General features: G+C 33.5%; 1 protein-coding gene across 8 annotated transcripts in view; it reads left to right on the forward strand.

Moving 5' to 3' along the window:
- Positions 1-21,952, forward strand: part of NBEA (neurobeachin) — a 612,623-nt gene that overhangs the window by 37,502 nt on the left and 553,169 nt on the right. For all 8 annotated transcript variants that reach the window (XM_059902450.1, XM_059902451.1, XM_059902453.1 and 5 more), the window contains exons 2-4: positions 15,209-15,440; positions 18,952-19,052; positions 19,294-19,389. In XM_059902450.1, coding sequence (XP_059758433.1) covers positions 15,209-15,440; positions 18,952-19,052; positions 19,294-19,389 — 429 coding nt within the window. The remainder of the gene's footprint in view (positions 1-15,208; positions 15,441-18,951; positions 19,053-19,293; positions 19,390-21,952) is intronic.

The following is a 21,952-nucleotide window of genomic DNA, read 5'->3' on the forward strand; positions in this document are numbered from 1 at the left end:
GTGCTGTTGTTTTCATTTATCTTAATATTTTATGTCTTTCTTGACATTGTTGTTACTGATATACACAGTAAATATTTATTTAGATTGACCCATATTTTTACCCTTTTCCTAACTTTTTTTCTTCCGGCCCCTGTGTGTGTGAAAATGTTTTATTTTCCCTTCATTTGTGAAGGATATATTTCTGGATATAGATAAAAGTTGGTAGTTTTTTTCTTTCATCACTTCAAAGATAAAAAGGACTTCTTTTGTTATCATTTGACTTCTGTAATTTCAGTTTTAAAACAATACGTTGCTGCCTTTTTGAAGGTAATGTGCTTTATTCTCCTGATTACTTTTTAAGATATTTCTTTGTCTGTGTATTTTTAGCACCTTTTCTCTGATGTGCACAGGTATGATTTTCTTAGGATTAGTGAACTGAATGATAGAAGTTATTCTTAAACCTATGGCTTAATTTATTTAAATAGCTTTGAAAATTTCTTTACTTTTGTGTGTTCAGATAGTGCCACCTGTCCTCTGGATGTCTAATTATCCGTATGATGGGTCTAGTCATTGTATTTCATATCCTTTTTTCTTCCTCTATTTTAATCCTTTTTTTTACTTTGTGCATATGTCTGCATTTTTTTGGATGCATGTTCCAGTTCACTAATTCTTTCTTCAGCTGTTTGTTATCTGCTATCAGACTCATCACTGAGTTATTAAAGTCAGTTATTTTATTTTTCAGTTCTAGAAAGTACATTTTATGCTCTTATAGTTTCCTATTAGCTGCTGAAATCCTAAATCTTGTTGTTTAATTCCTTGAACACATTAGTTACAACTAGTTTAAATTCCGAGTCTCATAACTCCATTATCTAGTCATCTATGTATTTGCTTCATTATCTAGTTATGTATATGTCTGTTATAATATTTTCTTTGGCTTTCATTCCCATCTTATATTTTAATATGACTGGCTACTTTTGTGTGAGGCCTGAGTAAAGTACATAAAAAGTTGTGGAGCTAATTTGAGGCTTTGTATGCTGTTATCTTCCTCCAGGGATTACTTTTGGTTTAGGCTAGCACCCATGCTTGAGACCCTAGCAGTCTTCGATTGTCATAATCCAATCAGGAATTGAGATGATGTGAATTTGTACTTAATCTCTGCAAGGGCTTTTCTATTTCTTTCTTTTTTAAATTGATATAAAATCCACATTACACAATTCACCATAACCATTTTAAAGGATACAATTCAATGGCTTTTAGTATATTTACAATGTTGTACAACTGTTACCACTGTCTAATCCCAGAATATTTCCATCACCCCAAAAAGAAACTCTGTACCTCCCAATCCCCTATCTCTCCATCCCAGCAACCACTAATCTACTATTGTTCTTATGGATTTGCCTATTCTAAATGTAAACATACAATATGTGGTCTTTTGTGACTGCCTTCTTTTACTTAGCATGTTTGGACTTTTTTTTTTTTTTCCACCTTACTCCTGGGAAGTAGCTTTTCATGGTAGCAAGCAAGGGGTCCTTGTTTGTAAAGGTTCTTCTCTTGTAAGTCTCTGAACCATAGTTTTTGTCTCACTATTTCCAGGTGTATGTGAAAATTTATGTTCAGGTTCTCAGCCTTTCAGTTGTTGCTTTTGCAGTGACCATTTGCCTTGAGGGGAAAAATAACTCTAATACTGGGATTTTTTACTTCTCTGAGCTTTCTTCCTCTCTGGATCTGTCTTGGCAATTCCTCATTGTCTTGGGAGCTCCTGATGTCTTCAAATATTGTTTTTATATTTTGCCCATTTTTTTTCTAATTCCTAATGGGAGCACAGTGGGGTTGGGCTCTGTAATTTTTGCTGAACAGCTGAGTTCATTTATTCAGCCAGTATTTATTGAATGGCACATAGGTGCCAGGTGCTAGGGTATAGCAGTGTACAAAGCACAGAAAAGTCTCTGCTCTCATGGTGGTGACATTCTAGGGGTGGTATGAAATGAGCATACACTAAAATACATAATATGTTAGAAGTCTAACTTTCTGTGGAGAAAATAATGTGGGGAATAAGGATAGAGGGAGTTCTGGGGTGTTAACTGTTTTAAGTAAAATAGTTTCTGGAAGCTGTCTTTGATAAGGTGACCTCTGAAGAGAGACCTGAAGGGAAAGAGCCACGTGGATATCGGGGGAAGACCACGGCCGGCAGAGGGAACAGCAAGTAGTCACAAATGCGTGGAGGGTGTCAAAACAATAGTATGGCTGGAACAGAAATGAGGTTGGTAGATTAGATCTGAGAGGTAGAGGATGGGGCAGATTATGTAGAGTGCTATATGAGTTTGGACTGTATTGGAGCTGAGTTGGGAAGCCATTGGATTGTTTTGAGCAGAGAGACATGATCTGCTTAGCACTCACGTTGATCCCGTTAAAACCTGTGTTGAGAATAAATCCTGGGTTGTGAGGGTAGACACAGAGAAACCATTGAGGAGGTTCTTTCAGTGACCCTGATGAGAGAGGGAGAGAGAGAGAGAGGGAGAGAGAGAGGGAGAAATACTGTTTCAGATCATGGCGGTAGCAGTTAAGTAGCAAGAATTGATCAGATTCTAGATATATTTTGAAGGAACAGCTAACTGGATTTGCTCGACATTTGGATTTGGGCATGCGAGAAAGAGAGGAGTCAAGGATGACTGAAACTTTTGGCCTGACTAACTGGAAGAGTGGAGAGTTGCCATTGACTGAGACTGGGAAGTTTGCTAATGGATCGAATAGCAGGGTGCGATGGGAAGAAGATCAGGAGTTTGTTGTTGGCCCTGTTAAATTTTAGATGTTTATTACCCATAGGAGAGGAGATAACAAGAAATCAATTGGATATATGAGGCTGCAAATGGTCTTAGCTGAAGATATACATTTGTGAGTCAGCAGTATCTAGTTAGTATTAAAAGCCATGAGATTGAATGTCCACTTAGTATGGACAAAGAAGAGACACAAATACTGGGATTGGGGCAATTCAAATTTTTTAAGTCCTGGGGATGAGGGGGCTTCAGTAAACAAGGGTAGAGAAATAGGCTAATGGCTGAAGAGTGAGGTAAAGTCAATGATTTTTTTTTTTTTTTTAAAGAAAAAAACACTTTTAGTGCATTTGCATGCTGATGGGAATAACCCAGTAGAAGGTATGCTATGGTGATGCAGGGGCATAGGTGGTTGGGAACAATTCACAGAAAATAAGTGAAATTCAAAGAGCTTATATACCCTTTTCAACAAAGGAAAGAGGGCTTGGACTCCAAGGGACGATACTTTGTGAGGAAATGACTAGGAAATATGTGGGAGAACAAATGGAAGATAAGGGTTATTTTAGTAAAGTTTGGTGTGTGCAGACTCATCTTGGGGCCAGCTCTCCATCTTCAGTGACAAGGGTTGCTCTTCTCACCCTAGCACCAGAGTGGTGGGATATTTATACCACTTTCACAATGGTAAATTTATGCCCTGCTTTCAGGTAGATAATGGGAAAGCAGAGGACTCTTCCTATATCTGTTGATTCTTAATTGTCTTCAGTTTTAAATAACCCTTATGCCAAAGTGGCATATTTTGGGGTGGCATATACTGATCCCCTTCAGTATGAATAAATGATTGACTACCATACACTGAAACTACATGAATTATTGCTCTTTTTGCTGTGATTTAATTTTCAGACAGTAAAAACAACTGTTTGAATTCTATGTAAACAAATGTATTACATTAGTTGATGTAAATATGACATAAAAATGCAAACTTTATTTCAAGTAAAAATTGTTTTGATATTGACTTCTGTATATAGTTTAAGCTGTAGGTCAAGGAAAACTGAAGTAATTACCTACCCATAGTTGGGAATTCCTACGTGAACTAGATACTGCTCTTAATATTCCTTAGGATTTCTAAGAAATATTTATGGAAGCTGAGTTTAGGTATATATCTTCATTTTAAGGATTATACATTTTAGGCTACATGATGTTTTACTTAGGCTTAATCCTTCACAATTATGGTATTGTATTTATAAGGGAAATTACTAATTTTTATGCCTGTGTATGAAATGTGTGTTTGTGTTTTCTAAAAAGCAAAACCAGTACTTTCTTTGTGATAATTTACTATCTCTAAAAGTTTTGGGTAATTTTGTTTTTTAAATAATATTGCAATTATATTTTTAAATAATATTAATCACTTGTCATTTAGATCTGTTGATCAGCACATGGTACTAATGAAGTTAAAGTCATGAGTGTTGTTCCCATGTAAACGAGTAAGTTTTCCTCATTTTTTTCTGGGTGCCAGTCTCATCCTGGAAAAATAATGAAATTAACATTAATTGGGTACCTAGTCTAAGCTGGTCACTGTTGGGTACTTAAATGGAATAGCTTCTTTAATCATCTAATGTCCCTGTGAGATAGGTGGTGTTATACTGAGAAGTTACTTGCGAAACCATGAATTTAGTAAGTGGCAGAGTCAGGATTTGTTCCCAAGTTGGCCCAACTCCAGGGATTTGTATCATGATCAATTGTGGGTCAGTAAAAACCACTTTTTACCTAGCATTTAAAAATAAAACAGCGATTGGGCTTCCCTGGTGGCGCAGTGGTTGAGAATCTGCGTGCCAATGCAGGGGACACGGGTTCGAGCCCTGGTCTGGGAAGATCCCACATGCCGCGGAGCAACAAAGCCCGTGAGCCACAACTACTGAGCCTGCGCGTCTGGAACCTTGCTCGGCAACAAGAGAGGCTGCGATAGTGGGAGGCCCGCACATCGCGATGAAGAGTGGCCCCCGCCTGCCGCAACTGGAGAAAGCCCTCGCACAGAAACGAAGACCCAACACAGCCAAAATAAATAAATAAATAATAATAAATTTAAAAAAAAAAGAAAATGTACATTTAAAAAAAATAAATAAATAGAACAGCGATTATTTAGCCTCGTGTTAGTGAATTGTTCCTTGTCTTCTTCGTTAAGTGTCATCCTTAATCAGTATCTCCTTGGACTCTATCACTTCCTTTAATTAGCTTTTATTTTATATTCTAATTAGGAATTTGATAAATTTCCATGTTATGGGAAGAAGAGAAATTGTATAAAGAAGGGACTGCTTAGGATATTATGGAGTGGAACTAGAGGTACAAAGTTGAATGGCATTAGGTTTGCTCCTGATTCTGTACCTAAGGGATAGATTATTTTCATGGAAGAATTGGCAGGAATTCTTTGATCAAACAGGCCAAAGGACTATAAAGTTGAAAACTCTAAAAATGTAAATATTATTTTAAACCTCATTTTAAATATGCAAATCTCACAAAACTATATTAAATACTTGTTTAATAGATATATAATAGTTTCAAATATTACAGTGCGTCCTGTATAGGTGCTGCTCATGGATTGGTCAGTAAGACAAATGTGGGTCCTATTTTCAGGGAGCTTATAGTCTAGTGTTTATATATAACTCCTGATACTAAAAGTTATTATAGTTCCCCCCCACTTATTTTTTCCTCTGATTATAAAAATAAATGATTCTCATTTTGGAAAATCTATAGAATCAGAAAATATGTAAAGATAAAAAGAAAAGGTTTTATAAGCCCACAACTCAGAGATACACTTTCAGAAACATTTTAATTTAGTTCCTTTTTTCTCTATGTAAATTTATTAGCACAGATGGAACATATGTCTCATGAGAAAAAAAGTTTACTTATTTGCTATATCTCATTTTTAATTTTCAGAGTCTTTTCTCTTTTTGTCTGAGGATTGTGTATATTATTCTTTTTTCTTCTGTGAATCACATTATGAATTTATTTACCAAATCTATAATTTTTTGTTTTCTAACCCATGAAATTCTGCTTTAACATAATTTTTTTCCTCATAATTTACTCAGACTTGCTTTTTAAAAAATTTTCCCAACCTCTTGAGTTAAATGTTTGATTCATTTATTTTTTGTTTTTGTTGCTTCCTAATGAAAGCCTTTTAAAGGAGGAATTTCTTCTCATTAGGATATAAACAGTCCTTTGGGAAGTCACATTCCTGTCCTGGTTTGTACTGCCAAAAACCTTTTTATCTCATGCAGCTTCTGTGAATTGTAGGAATCAAAGGTTAATGTTCTATTGTTCTAGTCCAATATTTTTTTATTTCTCTCGAACAGAAGTTTTGTATCAGTGAATCATCTCTTTAGCTTTTACCTCATCAGGTAGTCTTTGCAATTTATTCAGTGCCTTCCCTGCAGTCTTTTGAAAATGATTTTACCCCCTTTGAGTCTTTAGATTCTAAATTCTGTCCTTGCTATATGATAGACACCACAGCTGTTGCATACATCACAGTTGTCTTCTCAATAGAGGTTGTAATACCTGTATCCTAGAACCAGAAGATTTTAGAGATTGTATAATTTTGGCCTAGGTGGAAACTGAGGCTCAGAGGAGAAATACCCTGAGGTACCTAGAATACTAAATGTACTTCTGCCCATAGGTTTTAGCAGAGCTTTGATTTAAAAGCAGGGATCTAGGACTTCCCTGGTGACGCAGTGGTTAAGAGTCCGCCTGCCAATTCAGGGGACAGGGGTTTGATCCCTGGTCCAGGAAGATCCCACATGCCTCGGAGCAACTAAGCCCATGCACCACAACTACTGAGCCCACGCTCTAGAGCCCGAGAGCCACAGCTGCTGAAGCCCACGTGCCTAGAGCCCATGCTCCGCAACAAGAGAAGCCACCACAACGAGAAGCCCACGCACCGCAACGAAGAGTGGCCCCCGCTTGCCGCAACTAGAGAAAGCCCACGCTCAGCAATGAAGACCCAGTGCAGCCAAAAAAAAAAAAAAAAAAAAAAGTAGGGATCTAGCTCTCTTCCATTTTACCAGTTCGGTCCTCATCAGTATTCCTGTGAGAAGGATTTCAAATAATAAATTCAGATAACTCAGGTAATTTAGATATTCAAATATTAAATAAATAAAAATTCATTCAGTAAAAAGGTGGTAGAGAAACTGTTTATTATGATCTAAGTGCTGTTGTAGAAGGATGAATTTGGCGGTGGTATTTAGTGGTAACTTGAGGTAGGAAGATACTGTGAGGAGGCAACAAAGCAATTTTGAAACTGCTTGGTGTGGGAGCTAGGAAAAATGAAAAAGGTCTGAGTCTGAGATATGAGTGAGAAAGAAATACTAGGGCTTGACATGAAAATAGCAGAAGAGTCACAGGTAATGTGACGGCATCAAGTGTTTATGACTGAGCCAAGAGAGTAATTAATTTTATTTTAGGGAGATAGTTTTTAGTTTTTTTTTAGTTTTTGTTTTTTTGTTTTTAAATTCATGATGTGTTGCAGAATGGATGATAGTCTTTTTCCAAGAAGCTGAAGTTTTGAGGGGTGTGTTTCATGTTATATATATATGCATTCTGTTGTAGCTGAAAGTCAACTCTAGGTTTAGTTAAAACTTTTTCTTGCATTGTTTTAATTTCCCGTACATTATATAGATTCTATGCTGTTTCCATGGGAAGGAAATTGTGAAGGTGCTTTCCAGTTTTGGCAGTTATGAATTGAGCTGCTATAAACATCTGTGTGCAGATTTTTGTGGACAAAATCTGTGTGGACATACGTTTTTCGCTCCTTTGAGTATTATATACTAAGGAGCACAGTTGCTGGATTGTATGGTAAAAGTATGTATAATTTTGTAAGAAACCACCAAACTGTCTTCCAAAGTGGCTGCATTATTTTCATTCCCACCAGCAAACAATGAGAGTTTCTGTTGCTCCATATCCTCAGCAGCACTTGATGTTATCAGTGTTCTAGGTTTTGGTCATTCTAATAGGTGTGTAGTGGTATCTCATTCTTGCTTTAATTTGCATTTCTCCAGTGACGTAGGATGTGGAGCATCTTCTTATATGCTTCTTTGCCATGTGTATATCTTCTTCAGTAAGGTGTCTGTTAAGATCTTTAGTATTTGTTTCCTTTTCATGTTCAGTGTTTTCTCTAGAGTTTACAATATGCATTAACTTACTCTCTACCTTCAAATAATATACTACTTCAAGTATAGGTGAAGAATCTTTTAGAAGTATACTTATATTTCTCCTTTCTTGTCCTCTGTGATCTTGCTGTCATTGGTTTTACTTTCATATGTGTTATAAATCCCTTAATGCATTGTTATTTTTGCTTTAGATAGTTATCTTTTAAAGAATTTTCAAAATGAGATAAAACAGTCTTTTGCACTTAACAACAGTCTTGATTTTGGCACTCTTCAATTTTTTTGTGTCATTTCAAATTTCCAGTTGGTATCATTTTCCTTCTGCTGGAAGAACTTACTTTAACATTTCTTATGGTAAAAGTCTGTGGGCAGCAAATTCTCTCAGCTTTCATTTGTCTGCAGAAGTTTCTACTTTGTTTTTATTTATGAAATAGAGTTTTCATTGTTAGGCTAGGAGTTAGAATTTAAAAGCATATAGTGGTTTGGCAATTAACACATTTAGTTTTCCTTCAAATGTCAATTGGCTCCTAGTAGCCAGGTGGATTTGTCATATATGTTTGGTATAATCATATAAAGCAATTATAAAGATGGTTATACTTGCTTTTGATAAAGTGCAAGTTGTTTAAAATATATTTTAAAGAAGGCACTTATTGTATGACAGTTATTCCCTTTGTTTCCTCCTCCCTTCCCTAGAGTTTTTATGGATGGTATTTACAGCAGCATTTGTTATACTCTTGGGTATAGTTATTCCTATATCACAGAAAGATTGTCAATATAAATTACTTGTAGAGAGGACTTGTGTGAAAGAAATAGGAAAAAAACAAGTAATTCTCTATTTTTCTTGCCTTGGTTTGTTGGCTTGGTTTAGGATCATTAACTTTTATTATGTTCATGTCCAAATTATAAAGTGTTCCTGTTATTTACTGAACACTTACCTAAAAGTCATTTATTACATATGCTAATGTTTAACATCAGATTTTGAAGGTTAGACGACTAGTGGCAGTACATATTTATGTCTTGTGGGTGATCTCTCTGGTAATGATACACTTCTTAATTCTTTATGATATTGACAAGACAAATTCTGATGCTGACACTAGCTTAGGGACCTTGGGCAGGTTACTTAACTTATGCTAACCTCAATTTCCTTGTTTGAGTTACTCATCTCCCAGAGTTATGAGAATTAAATGAGGCTATATGCATAAATTATGCAACATATAATTAATGTTCACAAAATGGTGGTTCTTAATCATGTTTTCACTTTTGTTTCTTTGTAAAATTACACACAGTTATAGCTTTATATTGAAGATCTGTTCTTTAGAAATTAATAATTCAAGAGCTTCATAATTAGATTGTATCTGCTTCTAAAAGTAATTTGATTGGCTAACAGTAGAAGACATCTGTGTACTAATAGAAAGCAAAACATAAGCTGGAAGACAGAATAGAGGAAGGAGATAAGACAAAAGCAGTTATCAAATTTTGAACACAAAATTAATTTTTTCTTTTGATGGGCCATTCTTTCTTGTTTCTTTGTGTGTCTTATAATTTTTTGTTGAAATTTGGACATTCTGAATATTGTAATGTGGAAACTCTGGAAATTCTGTTCTTTTCCCTACTCTTGAGTTTGTAGTTGCTATTGTGTGTTGTTATTGCTGTTTGCTTAGTAGCTTTTCTAAATTATATTCTGTATTCTGTATAAGATCTGTATTCTCTGCCACTTTTGGCCATTGAAGGCTTTGTTCTCGTAGTTTGATGGGCAGCTGATGTTTTGACAGAGTTACCTTAAATGCCTGGAGCCAAGGAAAGGAAAAAAAGGAAAAGAAAATGCTCTTCCCCATCTTTTGCTCTGTGCTGGAGACTTCCTCAGTGTTTGGTCAGGCTGTTTACATCTCTACTTTAGCTTTTACTTCCTACTTGTGTAGAGCCTAAAGGTCAGCTACAAATGAAAGCTTAGGGACTTTGTAGGCCTTTTCTGAATGTGCGACCTGCCCTGGGCATACATGTGGCTTTCTGGATTACCCAGTATACATGAGAGCTTTTGAAAGACCTTATACCCACATTTATCTCCTTTCCCCACGTCTTCCTTCCCAGGCTTCCAGGTCTGTCTACTGCTTGCCCCAAGTGTTGGCTTGCCCCAGGTGCTGCAGCTAATACATGTGCCTTTAAATGCTTTCAGCAGAAGTGTTCTAGCTCTAGGGACGTTCTGAGTTGAGTGAAGCAAAGAAAATTCTTTGTGTCTATGCTTGAGGGAGCTGCCAGTCAGGTTCAGACCTACAACTACAATTCTTTGAGAATAAGGTCCCTAGTGCTTCCTTTGGAACTAGCAGCCCTCACCACCAGTGCAGGCTAGCGTCCTCATGACTGTTGCCAATCTGAGGGATTGAAGGTGGGACGTGCCCCACAAAACAGTCGCTTCTTCCTCACCAAGTCTTCCCTTGGTTGTTGTACATTTTTGACTTGATTCCAGAAATCTTCAGAAGTTTATTCTGCCAGTTTTTGCTAGATCATTAGTTTTTTAGGGAGGACATAGCTGCCCACTCTGGTGTTTTTTGGTGACATCACTTCCATTCTTTTTCAAAGGAAGATATTGTAATTGATTTCACTTGAAAATAGTTAGAAACTGGAAGTGGAAATATATTTAAGCCTGATTTTAACAACTAAAAATTGTGTGTAGTGTACTTAGTCCCTTACTTAGACAATAACACGTCTCCCAAGTTTTACCTGTGAAACCTTACATATTTTTTAAGTGGTAATAGAAGAAAAAAATAACGCAACCAAGGGGTATAAACAGGAATGAGGAAACATTTTCTTTGGCTTTGTGGTCATCTCTGGAACTTTAAAAAAGTTATATGGCATTAAGAGCAATTCATTGCTAAAAGAGAAAAGTAGAGTATGGTAGAAAGTCTTTGGCTTACAACCTGATGATGGACCATGAATTTGTGAAGCCCTCCTGCCAGCCTACTTACCTCTCTTCTGTCCTCTCATCCTGCCATCTTCCCATTCTGTGTTAAATATTGAATAATTTGCATGGGTTTGTCAGTGTGCTAGTGACGTAGATATGGTTGATAGTTAGAAATGGTCCTTACCCTTACAAAGCTTACTGTAAAGTGGGGTATGGAAAGAAATCTGTAAACATCTAGGATATCCTGAAATGATTGCTGTGATGTGGATGGGTTGTAATGCGAGTTCAGAGAAAGGCAGTGTTTGTAGTTACTAGGAAGACTTTCTGGATTAAGTGGTATCTAAACTGATATTTGGAGGTTTAATGGAAGTTAAAATTAGGGGTTGGGAGAGAACCCTATTTCATGCATAGGGAGTAACATTATAAAGAGTTTTAGATGAAGTGAGAGATGGCATTGTGGAAATGTTTTTTATGACAGTAGCTAGGGAATGGAAAGTAGAGGAAGCTGAATGTGGGGTGTTGAACTGGGGCTTTATAAGCAATGTTATCTAGTTTAGAGTTTATCCACAGATTTGCAAAGATTTGCAAAGAAATCCAACTGGTTAATAATTATCCAGTTTGATTTAGTCTAATGTACACTGAATTATTCCATGTAATCCTAACTAATAATCTAAGATTTCAAAATAAAGATATTTAAAACTCTGTACTTAAAAAATAAAAGATACTTAAATTGCTAGTAATTATAAACCTTAGTACTTTCAGAAGATAATACATTTATATTCTAAATTTTTATCCAGTAATTTTTATGCTTTTATGTAAATAAAACTTAGTTCATTAAAAAGGCTCACCTATATTTATTTTATTCACTTATGACAGATTCTTGAGTAGGAAGGGCCCTTGTGGACCGCTTTTCTTGAATGCCAGTACCTTTTAGAATTTTAAGGAGAAGGCCTGGAGGAAAAGAAAACCCTTAACTGTGCAAATAGAGTGTCATATTGACACATTCAGATTTACAGGAAGTCTCAATTGATTTATAAATGTCATTTGTACTATGGTAATTTTAGGTTTTGTTTTGTTTTTTTTGGTTTAGCTTTCTAGCTTGTCATGTCACTTTCTTTGTTTTTTAAAATGTTTTCCTGTGAGTTTTCTTTTTTAGTGTTTATTGCTAATTTTCCTGTAATTGAGCCTTCAAAGTCTTAGACATTCTTACTGAAATAATTTATTTAAATAACTTTAAATAAATTGGTTGTTTTTCTTTATTGTGATTTACTACCTCTTGATGTTTCATTTCTTACCCACAGAAATCATTTTGTCTTTCCTCATTTTACCCATACACTGTTCTCAAAGCACTAATTTCTTCATAGAGCTACTATGACACGTCCCATCTCTATTTTTTAAGTTTACACTCTTGACTTCATAGCAAGTTGTTTCGGTACATTTTCTAGTCTAGATTAGAATCCTGGATCTGCCACTTGCTCATGTGTGACTTTGGTTATGTTGCTTAACCTCATTTATCTTCAGTTTCCTTCTCTGAAGACAACTATGCCTTTTCCTCATAGGGTTGTTAGAGAATTGTTTAAATAATAAAGACTGACTGTTTCTACTTTTTCTTCTATGCTTTAGTTGATAAATATTGAACTGTTCATTACAAGTGAGGAATAAATATTTCCCTAATCTTGGAATGATAGTTCTGTAAGCAGTTAGCCTCCTTAACACTAATGTATTAAAAATTATAATAGGGGTTAGAAAGACCGTCCAAAAACATAGGTCCACTCTGTTATAACATTTGTAATAAATATTTTTACAGCTTCTGGCAGTGAAATCAGGGAGCCATAACTGTGCTCTTTTGTAATTAAATGATGTATAGAAAGGGGCATTGTTTTTTTAACTGTGAAAGATAGAGCCTTAGGCTTCACATAATAGCTTGATTGTTAGAATTACACATTATAATTGTTAATTCCTTTAAAAGCAGACTATTTTTTGTTACCACTGAGCCCCTTTCTGTTATTTACACATTTGATAATGGTTCTTGGGTAGACCAGATTTTACTTAAGCATTTACAACTCATTAAGGAGATTAGTCTAAAAAATTCTTCAGTGTTCTCCCATTTTAGTGTATACTAATTCTTACAGAGATTTATTCTGAGTCTTATAGACTTAAACTTTGGTATCTACTTCTTTTAGTTCAGTCAGTAAGTTGTCAATTGTTTTTCAGACCTGTTTATTTCTCTGTGGTTCACTTCTGGAGAACCCCTTCTAAGTTACTAATCATGGGTTTACAAGTTTCATAGTAGTGACCCAAGTCAATTGGATATATAAATATGAAAAAGTAAGCAAGTCTTGGTGAGACCATGGCACGGTGAAAATGATGCTTGAGTTGGTTTTGCTAGATCTACAAGTTAATATCTAAGAGAGTACACGATCTACAATAATTTAGCTTTTCCTGGAAATATAAGGTTTACACTGGCTGTTTCATGGTACTTTATATGTATGTGATCAGATGACTACAATTTTTAGCTCAAAGTTGGGGTAAGAGAACTGGTAATAGCTAACGTTAACTCCTTAACTGAATGCTAACTATATGCCTGACTTTGTTACTAAGTGCTTATAACCCAATTACTTTATTTATTTAATCTTTACAACAACCTTATTAGATAGGAACTTTTATTCCCATATTGTAGATGAAGTGACAGGCTTAGAGAAGTAGCGTCATTAAAGTGAGTAGTGCAGCTAAAATCAGAATCCAGGAAGTCTGAATTCAGAGCCAATCTCTTAACCATTCTCATAGCTATTTTTGTTAATAAACCAGAAATAGTAGGAGGAGTTGAAGTCGTTTCACACATAGAAGTAAAACCAACCTTTAACCAGAGAGAATATCTAGGTCAGTAAAAGGTCGGAAGTTAGCATAAGGGCTAGTTTCTTATAAAGTTGAATTTTGGAGCTGTTACAGAGAAAATATATATACAGAGTATAATATTTTACAATTTGAGAATATTTTGTTTTTAAATTCTTAAATTCTAGAAGACTTTTAAAATATTCGCTTCTTTGTCATTAGTTGCTGTGAGAATTAAGTTATTTACTATATGTAAAGCACTTAGAATAATACTAAATGGCATGTGAGGTTAGGTGGTGGTATTATTATTACCATTATTTTCAAATTTATATTATACAATGTGCTCATCCATCCATATTAATGAACACCTTTCATTGATGGAAAATTAATTTGACTTCTTGAATCTAATCTCTAGCCCCTGTCTGAGCCTAATTTTATTTTCCTTTGCTTCCTCTTTCTCAACTACTCACTATTTATGTCTTTTATACTTTATGTAATTTATAAGCCAAATGCAACCTTTTTTGGACTAAAGTAGAACATACGTAAATACATATATAGATCTTTATTTCTAGAATTTAGCACTGTTAGTGCATGGACTTTTTCTTGTCCACAGATATATTTCGAGTTCTTAGAACAGTAAGTTCTAGTCTTTAATAAATAAAATATTTGTTGAATGAATGACTTCACATTTGTCACGCATTTTGTATATGGCTATTTTTTTCTGCCTAAATTTTCCATTCTCTAGATCAAAAAGATATCCAGTTTGTTAATATTCTTCCTTAAGAATGGTACTTATTACTGAATAAACTAATTCATGTGAGATTTGATCAATAGAGAATAGGAGTATCATTGTATCTTTTATTCCATGTGTATTTGTCTATTGCTGTAGTAAAGTAGCATTTGGGAGGAGCAGTACTACTTTTGACTCACTTGGCATAATGCCACAAGTCAAATATGCTGCCATTAAATCAGCTTTCTTTCCCAGTTCACATGTTTTTTTAAAAAAATACTACTAGATATTACATATTTCTCTTGTAAACATTTTTAACATTAATTCTGTTATTTCAACATTTACTGTAAGTTTGCTAATATAGTTTCATGTTTCTTCATATTCTATACATGGAGATTAGACCCACCTATTCTTTTTCAGTTCCATCTATTTTATTTGTCAGTCTAGTAGTATAAAAGAAAATGAATTTTCATGTCTTAAAATTTATCCTTAGTGATCTCTGCATCTTCTAGTATTTTTCACTTTTCAAAGCCAAAACCTTTTTAAGGGAATTTGTCCAGAATCCCACCTCTTAGTCATTTGCTCTATTTTACTCTATTTTTCTAGATTTGAAATCACCTTTTCAAATTGAAAAAAAAAAATTAGACTTCTCTTTGCTAGTTTTAATTCTTACAGCACCTTTCACTTATCTGTAGTGAAATTTTTATCAAAATTAGTTTCAGGCTAGAAGACTTGAAATTTTTTAGAGTAGCTAATACTTTCTTGCTAGCTAAATATTTGTTTTGTTATTATGTGTAAGCTCTCACATTATCATTGGTGATTTTTTTTTTCTGTTTATTTTTAGCTGGTTGGTGGAGAATTTGACTTGGAGATGAACTTTATTATCCAGGATGCTGAGAGTATAACATGCATGACAGAGCTTTTGGAACACTGTGATGTCACATGTCAAGCAGAAATATGGAGCATGTTTACAGCCATCCTACGAAAAAGTGTTCGGAATTTACAGACTAGTACAGAAGTTGGGCTAATTGAGCAAGTATTGCTGAAAATGAGTGCTGTAGATGACATGATAGCAGGTATGGGATTATATGACAGGAAAGTATAATTTAAATGTTTATAAAGATTCATGTGCTTCTCTTTATATTCTATAGGTTATATAGTTTTGTTGAAGCTACCTTGTTTTAAAATAGATAAGTAGAAATGTATGGGAAATTTGCCTTTTATGTTAAGGGGAAACCTGAAGAATGAAAGATGACTTCTGTATTAGACAAAAATAATTACTATTTTGGTTTTCCAGATTTTAGAAAATCTCAGTAATGTGGAATAAGTGCTATGAAATCTATCAGAAAAATGAACAGTACCTTTCTATGTAGAACTTAATTAAACCTTTATATAATTAAAATATCACAATACATATTACATTTCTATAAAATTAGCACTTTATTAAAAGTTCTCTGAACTCCATGTTCTCCAGTCTGGCATATATGGTACTATGACAGGAGGTGCTAAAAGCCTTCGGACAAGCAGGCTGTAGTTTTTGGAAGTGTCGATTTTACTTTGATATTTTTTTGGAGGAACTTTTGTATTAAAATAAATGCAGATCTATTGCTAATTAGAACATACTATTTGCATGAAATTTCAAGATAAAAATAATAATTTGGTGTTTGTTATGTGTTATTTCAAATAATAATTTTGATATCTGTAATTCTTCACTGTCAATCCTTTACCCACCGGCAAGTCCATTCTCCTCTGTGGTTAGATGCACTTCAGTAGAAATGTTCTGAAAGATGGTCCCAGAGCAACAGTTACTTCCAGAAAATAAGGAGTTTGAAATGTTGATTCTCTTAAGCCATGAATCTTCTGTATAACTTTCTTCTGACATGAAAAGGTTTCATAATTCTAAAAGTGCTAGTATAATTCCTCACAATATCTGACCATATCTGATCCTTAAAAATAGTTCAACACCAGAAAATCCTCTATAATATTTTGATCTATGCATAATTAATTTTAATATCAGTAGAACAAAACATTAAACAAGAAAAAATGGAATGAAGAGTAAAGATCAGTGCTTTTTAAATTTAAGCAATATTTTGAAATTTTTGTTTTTCTTACAGAGTATATTAAAATCATTTCTGATTGCTTTCGAGGTGGCATCTATCTCTATTTAGAATGATTTAGTATTTTCTATATTGGTTACTAATGGTTAACTTCATGAAAAACGAGAATCAAAATTAACACATCTTTTTGATGAAAATATGGTACCATCTGCAAATTTTAGCATTAACAGGAATTTATCTGTATAAACTTATATGTACACATGTTGTATAGAACATCATGTGATCTTTGAATCCTCATATCTGGATTTAAGCCCTTAAAATTCTTTCTCTTTTCTTTCTTTTTTTTTTTTGTAAATAAAGTACACTTTATAGAATGCACTTTAGAAAATGAGCCACAATTACAAACATACTAGCTTACTGTACATAATTCATGAGCACTGAGAAGTAAGCTGATAGTAAGTGTGATAGTACCGCAAAGCTTTTCACATTTTCTGTTATACAAAGCTTCTTAATTCCCTTATCCTTTATTCTCATTAATGATAATGTGGATAACACAAATTTTTCACTTTTTCTTATTTAAGTGATGAATAAGTGTTAGAAGAATACCTCTACCTTACTTTTCCGTAGAGAAATTAAAATTTAGATAACATACTAATGAAGCACCAGTAACCACCAAAACACCACTCAGTTTTCACTCTGAGTGTTTTGTAGCATGCTAAGTTCAAAGAGGTTCTTTTCATTTAATAATATGAAGATATCATATTAGAAGGTGGTTAAACATCTATAGTAAATTGATAAGAGAATTTCATAGTCTTAGTATTTTTTCTCCTTTAAAAATCTTGTACAGAAAATACCTTTTTTATAGACCTTTTAAAATTTTATAATAAAATTAAAAACAGGTGCTTGGCTATCTTATCTGTATAATAAATAAGAAATCTTAATAATTATGTAATTAAATACAAATTTAATAGATCACTTTTTGTCACATACATAGGAGATGAGATAAAGGTTTGGAAATAGAATTCTTTTAAAATAGTATTTGTAGGCATACCTTTAAGAAATCTTTTATGAAGGTTTTGCCATTGCAGCTAATTGCTTAAAAATGCTTTATATTCACTTAGGATTTTAAAGTGCTTGGTTTTTATCTAGAATTTTTTCTTAGAAACAGATATTTTGACTAATATGTAGTAACTATGAACATTTTTATTACTTGAATGATGAATGGTCTTTCATTAAAAGATATCTCTTTAAAATGGCATATCCACAGTCACAAGTTTATCGTAGAGATTGCTTACTTATAATGGTGTTAAGTAAGAATAAGTCAATTCTTTATTGATGAAAATAACCATATTAAATTTCTAATTTGAAATACATACATAATAAATATTTTTAAAGTCTCAAAGTTCAGCTAACTAATCTATGATATTGGATAATGTATAGTACATGTCAATAATTATTTGAACTTATCCTAACCTAACCTATTTTATTAATTGATGATAAATTGTTTATAATGTATATATGTATTTATTGTAATAACTTGCATAGTATCTTTAATTCTTAGGATGTACTTTAGAAATTGAGAAAATGAAGTATAAGTATTTAGATGTTTAATTTATTGCAAAAAATGATTGATAGAGGTACTATTACAATGTCTAGAGATGAGAAAGTAATCAGAGACAAGAGATTAAATGTATAATTTTTTCTTATTATCTGGTGAGCTGGTGTGTCTCTTATGTGAACATAAACACATTACCATAATGGATATCACCAGTCAGATGTTCAAATGGTACTTCTATTTAGAGACTAGTAAGTAAGAGTGAGGGCTCTGGAGCCATACTGCCTAGGTTTGAATTTTGACTCTACCACTTAGTAGAGTGCGTTCTTGGGCAGTGTGATTAAGTTATCTATGCTTCACTTTCCTCATTTTTAGAAGGGGATAATAATAATACTTACCTCATAGGCTTGTTATGAGGATTTGTGAAGTTAATGCATGTAAACCACTTGGAATAATGCCAGGCAAGGAGTGAGTGCCCAAAATTGTTGTTAATGGGTCAAGGACTATTTCAAGAATGTATTTTATTAATAGTAGATAATTCTAAAAGCAAATGTGGTCAACCATTGCTTTTTCATTTGAAAATAACAAATTTACAATGTTAAATCATTGTACCGTTGCATTTTTTTGCCTACTTTTCCCAGCATATAGCAGATTTGTGTGTGTGTGTGTGTGTGCGCATGTGTGTGTATTCTGGGAATTTATAAAATCCATTTTATGTAATTTTTCAAAGAGAACTTAATTGAAATGGTAATTCTGATGGGAAAAAAATCCTAAAATTCAAATATAATTTTTTGCTTATCTGATGAATTAAAAATTGTTAATTAGAACGGCTATTCATGAGGACATTTAGCTATAATACATATCCATATATATGTAGAAATGACAAGGTAACTTTTGCTCTTTCAAAAAGTATATTTACCTTGACAGATGGCAGCTCATGACTAGAGTTCAGAATAACTTTATTTTCCTTTGAAGATCTTCTAGTTGATATGTTGGGGGTTCTTGCCAGCTACAGCATCACTGTCAAGGAGTTGAAGCTTTTGTTCAGCATGCTTCGAGGAGAAAGTGGAATCTGGGTAAGCCGTGGTCAGAGGGAAAAGTATTCAGTATCAGTACATTAATACTTAATGTTCAACAGTTCGTCTCTAGAGAGCTATAAACTTGAATTTGTAATGGAAAGTGTTCCTCTTAAAGAGTTTATTAAATGATTTAAAATTAATTTTCTTTCAAGTTAGAAAACATTCTGGTGGTTAAGGTGGTATATTAGGTATTTTTGTTAAATTTGCACAGTGACATTTCTTTTTCTTGTTTCCTTAGCCAAGACATGCAGTAAAATTATTATCAGTTCTTAATCAGATGCCACAAAGACATGGTCCTGATACTTTTTTCAATTTCCCCGGTTGTAGTGCTGCGGTAAGTTTTAAATACATATGTTTGTTTTTATTTCTTTTAAGTCAACTCTGTGAAGGTATAATTTACATACAGTAAAATTCCCCAATTTAAAAAGTACAGTTTGTTGAGTTTTGAATAGTCCTGTAACCACCACGACAGTCATGATTTAGAACAATTCTATCACCCACCAAAATTCCCTTGTGTCTCTTTGAAGCCTGTTCCCTCTCCCTAGGCTGTCCCTTGCAACCTTTGATTTATTTTGTGTTTGTATAATTCTATCTTTTCTAGAGTTTCATATAAATAAAATCATATGGTATGTAGTCTTTTCCGCCAGGCTTCTTTTACTTACCATAATGCTTTTGAGATTATCCATGTTGTAGTTTATCAGTAATTCTATTCCTTTTTATTCTGAGTAGTATTACATTTTATGGATATACCGCAGTTTATCCATTCACTAGTTGATGGACTTTTGGGTTTTCAGTTTTTGGTTATTGCAAATAAAACTGCTAGGTCTTGAATAAAGGTCTTCTGCAGGTATGTATTTTTATCTCTTGAGTAAATACGAAAGAGTGAGATTGCTACTTTTTATGTTAAGTATGTATTTCACTTCATGATGAACATGCAGATTGCTTTTTCTGTAGTGGAAAATTTTGCATCCCCATCAGCAGTGTATGAAAATCCCAGTTGATCTGTACCCTGGGCATTGTGTCTTTTTAATTTGAAGCATGTAAATGGTTATGTAATGGCACCTCATTGTAGATTTAATTTTGTATTGCCCTTATGACTGATGTTGAACATTTTTCATGTGTTTATTAGCCATTCTTAAATCTTCTTTTGTGGTGTTTGTGTTCAAATCTTCTGTTCACTGAAAAAAATGTGATTATTTGTCTTGTTATCTTAAGAGTTCATTATATATTTGGGGTGTAAGTTAATTTGGAAATGTGTTTGTCAAACTTTTTCTCCCAGTCTGATGCTTGTCTTTTTATTTTCTTAACAATATTTCTTGAAGTACAAAAGATTTTCATTTTGATGGAGTTCAATTAAAATTTTCTTTCTTTTATGACATATGCTTTTGTAATCTAAGAAATTGGTATAAACCAAGGTCACAGGATTTTTTTCTCTTATGCATTCTACTCAAAGTTGTGTTGTTTTACCTCTTATGTTTAGGTCTGTGATCCCTTTTGTATAAATTTTTAAAATATGATGTGAGGGAAGGTTGGAGGTTAAGTTTTGTTTGTTTAACATACGACTATCATTTATTTCAAAGCCATTTGTTTAAGAGACAGTTCTTTTCACATTGGATTGTGTTGGCACCTTTCTTGAAAACTATCTGGCCGTGTTTGTGTGGATCTAGTTCTGAGTACTCCAATTCATGGGACACAATATATCTCTCCCTTTATTTCATTTTCTTTGATGTTTCAGTGTTTTGCAGTTTTCAGCATGCCAGTCTTAAACATCTTTTGTTAAATTCATACACAAATATTCCATATTGCTTTATGCTAGTATATAAAAACGCATATTTTTTGGTGTATTGACCTTATATCCTGAGACCTTGCTAAACTCACTTACTTGTCCTAGCAGTTTTTTTTTAGTAGATGCCTTTTTATTTCATTTTGTACCTTATTGCACTGGCTAGGACCTTCAATTAGTAATCATAACAGTCTTGACTTATTCTCAGTCTTGGGGAAAGCATTAAGTATTTCACCATTAAGTATACTATTAGCGTTAGGTTTTAAGATATATCCTTTATCAGACTGAGGAAATTCCTTTCTATTCCTATTTACTGGGGGGTTTTTTTCATCATCAGTAAGTTAATATAGTGTTGAATTTTATCAAATGCTTTTTCTGATTTTCTTGAAATGATCATATAGTTTTTCTTAATCTTTATTAATGTGATGAATTACAGTGACTGATATTTCAGTTTTAAATCACCTTTGCATTCCTGGGATAACAACTACTTGATCGCAGTGTAATAACCTTTTCATACAACACTGGATCTGATTTGCTAACATATTGCTAAGAAACTTTGCAGTTATTTCTATGAGTGATTTGACAATCTATTTTTCTTTTCCTGTGATATCTTTCTCCAGTTTTGATGTTAGGGTAATTCCTCATAAAATGAGTTGGGAAGTGTTTGCTTCTCCCTATTGAAGAGTTTGTGTAGAATTGATAATACTTATTCTTGAATGTATGCTAGAATTCACTATTGAAGCCACCTGGGTCTGGAGTTTTGTTTGTGGGAAGGTTTTAAACTACAAACTTAATTTCTGTAGTAGACATAGGGAAATTTTCTATTTGTTTTGAGTAAGCATTGGTAGTGTGGGTCTTTCAAGTAATTGTCCAGTTAATCTAAGTTGTTGAATATATTGGCATAAAGTTGTTAATCATATCCCCTATTATCCTTTTAATGTCTATAGGATATGTAGTGATGCCTCCTCTTTCATTCTTGTTACTATATTTTTTCCAGTCAGTCTAGCTGGAAGTTTATCCATTTTGTTGTTCTTTTCAAAGAACTAGCTTTCTCAGTAAGCTTGATTTCATCATTTTAATATACACGGTAGCATTGTAGAGCATATGTGTAATT

Source organism: Balaenoptera ricei, chromosome 18 (assembly GCF_028023285.1).
Source record: "Balaenoptera ricei isolate mBalRic1 chromosome 18, mBalRic1.hap2, whole genome shotgun sequence".
Taxonomy (NCBI): Eukaryota; Metazoa; Chordata; class Mammalia; order Artiodactyla; family Balaenopteridae; genus Balaenoptera; species Balaenoptera ricei.